Source organism: Cyprinodon variegatus, unplaced genomic scaffold (assembly GCF_000732505.1).
Source record: "Cyprinodon variegatus isolate N-32 unplaced genomic scaffold, C_variegatus-1.0 Scaffold1006, whole genome shotgun sequence".
NCBI lineage: Eukaryota > Metazoa > Chordata > Actinopteri > Cyprinodontiformes > Cyprinodontidae > Cyprinodon > Cyprinodon variegatus.
In genome coordinates this window covers 76461-78735 of record NW_015151459.1, presented here as the reverse complement: position 1 = coordinate 78735, position 2275 = coordinate 76461, and the positions used below count along the sequence as shown (strand labels likewise).

At 39.7% G+C, this 2275-nt stretch overlaps 1 protein-coding gene across 2 annotated transcripts in view; it reads left to right on the top strand.

Annotated features, from left to right (window-relative positions):
* ccdc9 (coiled-coil domain containing 9) overlaps window positions 1-2275 on the top strand; it is a 35020-nt gene that overhangs the window by 13153 nt on the left and 19592 nt on the right. For both annotated transcript variants that reach the window (XM_015399391.1, XM_015399390.1), the window contains exon 9: window positions 960-1021. In XM_015399391.1, the coding sequence (XP_015254877.1) occupies window positions 960-1021 (62 nt within the window). The remainder of the gene's footprint in view (window positions 1-959; window positions 1022-2275) is intronic.

The window sequence follows — 2275 nt, the reverse complement described above, 5'->3', positions numbered from 1 at the left end:
CAACTTTTAACCAACTCCACAGCGGGCTCCATCCAGGAAACACACAGCCAGACAGACGAGGTCCCAGCCAGCCCCCACATCAGAGCACACCCTGCCAGTCACTGTCAGAGAAACAGGACTACACTGAAAAACAGGCCGAGCTCAATCATCTGTAAACAAAGGTGTTGAAGCTGATATTTATCTTCCGGATTGTGTCCCAATGAAACAGGTGCATACTAGATTAAGCTACTATAAGAAAAAGCAGAGAGAGCAGAATGTTAAAGATTGAACAGATTTTGCTGTGGGAAAATAGAGACAGAATTAAGCAGAATGATGAAAAAAGGGTCCCTATGTCCTCCAGCAGTCTAAGCCTATAGCAGCATAACTATAAAGATAGCTCAGGATAACCTGAGCCACTCTAACTATAAGCTTTTTCAAAAAGGAAAGTTTTAAGCCTAGCCTTAGAGTAGACGGGGTGTCTGCCTCACAGACTAAAACTGTAAGTTGGTTTTACAGGAGAGGAGCCTGATAACTAAAAGATCTGCCTCCCATTTTACTAGAAGTTCTAGGAACCACTAGTAAACCTACAGATTGAGAGCAAAGTAGGTAGGTCATGGTAAAAGGAACAGCTCCTTTAGGGTCTACCTTATGTGTCATAGATCAGAAAAAGTTTATTGAATCTGTCAAGGCATGTTTTCGGTTCTGGGAATGATGGCAGTGCATCTGCTGATTAGCAAGTAATTCAAGTAAAAACATTTGAAAACCACCAATGCGTCCAAAGCTTGAGTCACATTTTAGGAGGTCATAAACATAATCAAAGAGTATGGTTGTGAAGAGTGTGGAGGCCTTGCCATGTCATCATACTGTTATCATTTGATCTATTCTCCCTTAGAGAAAAAGGTTTTTAGTTGATGTTCTAAAGAAATGCAAATATATTTCTATTAAAGTTTGTTTTTCTCCTCTTATGGCTTTGTTAAAAGGTTTAAGGAGGATCAATACGTGGCTGCAGAGGGCGTAACAAGTGAGGAGGGTGGCAGAAGAGGCAAGTTAACATCTTTCCACACACAGGCTGCTGCCTTTGTTCTGACCCTCAGTCTACTTCCATCCGTTTGCTCTACAGCTTCATGTCCTCACATACACACTTCATAACAACTTGACACAACAGAAAACATCATGTCCTTCCTCCGGCTAATTAAGCTGTTTATATAAACCACTGGTGTATTTCCCCAGAGTCCAAATTAGCCTCTGCATTAAGCTTCAGTCGTTTTATAATCAGGGGCTTTTATAAATCTGTCCTCTGTGCCTGATGAAGAGTGACATCCATCATTTAAACTGCTTCAAAAACATCTTCTCCTTTTCATTAAATTCATTAAAGTCATGGTAAAAAGGAGATAAACTCTTAATTCAACAGTTTTCACTCAAAATATGATGAGGATTTTTTAAAACATTTTATCTAAAGTGCACAAAAACACAGGAGATTCTATATGATAATGGAAATGCTACGTGTATCCCATTAATCAACAGCCTGCAGAAGACTGTTTAGTCATTTCTGTAAAGCAATTTGTTTCTGCTTTCAAGCATTCTCTCCTTACTTCTTTCTTGGAAGAGATCAACCGAAACACTTTAAATAACACTTTCCAATGTATCTGTATTAAATGACTATAAAACATGATGGCAGGTTGAACAGAATCAAATTTTACTCTGACAGAGAAATGACTCAGAATACAATGGCAGCGCTTGCCATCCGGCTTTCATCATTCAAAGAGCCCCTAATAACAGTTTAAAGAAGCTTTTTATATCTGCTGTCACACATGTTGCATCATTACATCATACATGTCGTTAGTAAATGAGGAGACATCACTGGATCCTTGGCCTGATAAACCAGACTAAATGTGAGATTAAATGTGTCATTTAGTTTGGCCCCGATGAATGAGACATCGGAAGATTGTTGATGAGAACAACCCGTTGTTTTTCAAACCATGACTGTGCCTATTGGCCAACGCACTGACCAATGAGCGCAACTGACTGTGACGTAGGACACGTGACAGAAAGCTGTTGGGGCAGTGTAAACAAACAGCCTGTCAGTAAAACAGCGAATGTGTCCTTCTTAAAAATGAATGAGCGTAGAGCAGCGGTCACCAACCTTTTTACAGTTGAGGGCTAATTCAGGGGCACTGAGTCACAGGAAGGGCTACCAATACTGACCTATGAATTGCAAGGGTCAACGTTCACCTAAACTTCATACATCATAAACATACCTTTATCGTTTCTTTAAATTTATAATTTCCTTTTAGAC